At 27.4% G+C, this 1497-nt stretch overlaps 1 protein-coding gene across 1 annotated transcript; it reads right to left on the minus strand.

Annotated features, from left to right (window-relative positions):
* Positions 1 to 537: 537 nt before the first annotated feature.
* LOC128197855 (non-specific lipid-transfer protein A-like) lies at positions 538 to 992 on the minus strand. The gene is made up of 2 exons (XM_052880686.1): positions 643 to 992; positions 538 to 550 (listed from the first exon to the last, which is right to left on the minus strand). Exons 1-2 carry the CDS (start codon positions 990 to 992, stop codon positions 538 to 540), a joined length of 363 nt encoding a protein of 120 aa, XP_052736646.1.
* Positions 993 to 1497: the final 505 nt, after the last annotated feature.

Below are 1497 nucleotides of genomic sequence, written 5' to 3' on the forward strand. Positions count from 1 at the left end.
ATATATTTTCAACCAACCAAGTAAGGTCAGATTGTGTTTGATTAAGATGACTTAGCAATGAATAATTAATTTAGTCACAACACCATATTTTTAACATTGACTCTTAGGAACTAAGATATAAATTAATCTCTATAATTACAAAAATTTAATTTTTATGTTGAATTTGATATGATCGGTCATATTTTGTATGCATTTTGTATTTTTGTTTATTTTAATAAATTTTTATATAATAATAAATAATTAAAATTCATAATAATCTTAAGTTATTTTGAAGAGTTCATTTCAATAGTTAATTTTGATTATTCTGTATAAGCTGGCGAATATCAAACATTTACATCATAATTAAATGCCAAGAGAATCTACGAAGAAATGGATACCAACAAATATATCTATTCAATAATCATTTACTTTCAACACAAATTCTTGTTCCACACAAGTTCAGCAAAACAATCTTATTTTTTTTTTCATGAAAAGGAATGGAAGTTCAAAGCATAATCCAGTATTTTCAATGTCCCATTTCATCCTCAAAACTCTTGCTTAAAGAGAGATCCTGAAAAAAAAAATGTGAACAAAAATAAAAGAATAATGAGAACTATGAGAATGTATAAATTAAGAAAAATATAAATAAAAAAGAAATCTTACGTGTTACAGTCGATGTCTTTGGTGAGAGGAAAACCGACATCAACGTTACATAGTTTAGGAAGTTGAACGGCTCTATCTTTGTCAAGATTAGGAAATTCACCGACGGCTGCCGTAAGACATTGACATGCCTCACGAAGTTCAGGTTTTGTAGGTGCTGAAGCTCTCACATTGCTCACTGCATTACAACAAGCACTTGAAGGGCTATCTTGACTGCTCGTCAGAAAAGGTAAGCATGCCAACAATGAAAGTTTTGCCTCCACACAGTTGAATCCATTCACTGGCTTCATGGCTGCAACTGTGAGAAGTAACAAAACTCCTAAACCAAAAACTGATGTTGACACTCTCTTCATTTTTACTTTCTTTTTCTTTCACTCTTGTTTTTATTTCGATTTTGATGGATACAACACTCTCCAAAATCTTACATTTATACTGTTGTGTGTGACCTATGTGAATAACTTAATTAAACACAAAAAGAAATAATTTAATAAATTTATTACTTTTTAAAAAATTTAATTAAAAATAATACCAAGATCTCTAATCTAAGTGACTTTTGATTTCAAATTTATTGTTAGTATCTTGGCTCTTAACTCATAGGTTCGGGTACATCCACTTCATAAACTTACTATATATATTATCTAAAGAGAAATTATAAGATAACCCTTTTAATAAATGATGATTTCTTTAAAATAAAATTGAGATTTTTCAACTAAAATTTATTTTAAATATAATTAAATAAAAAGAATATAAAAAAGCTAATTTTTTGAAATTATTTTCGAATAAAACTAAGGATGTGTTTTACAAAAGTGATGTGATATTATGAAATTATATGACAACCTTTTCTATATAAGATGGTTC

Source organism: Vigna angularis, chromosome 7, assembly GCF_016808095.1.
Source record: "Vigna angularis cultivar LongXiaoDou No.4 chromosome 7, ASM1680809v1, whole genome shotgun sequence".
In the NCBI taxonomy this organism is placed as follows: domain Eukaryota; kingdom Viridiplantae; phylum Streptophyta; class Magnoliopsida; order Fabales; family Fabaceae; genus Vigna; species Vigna angularis.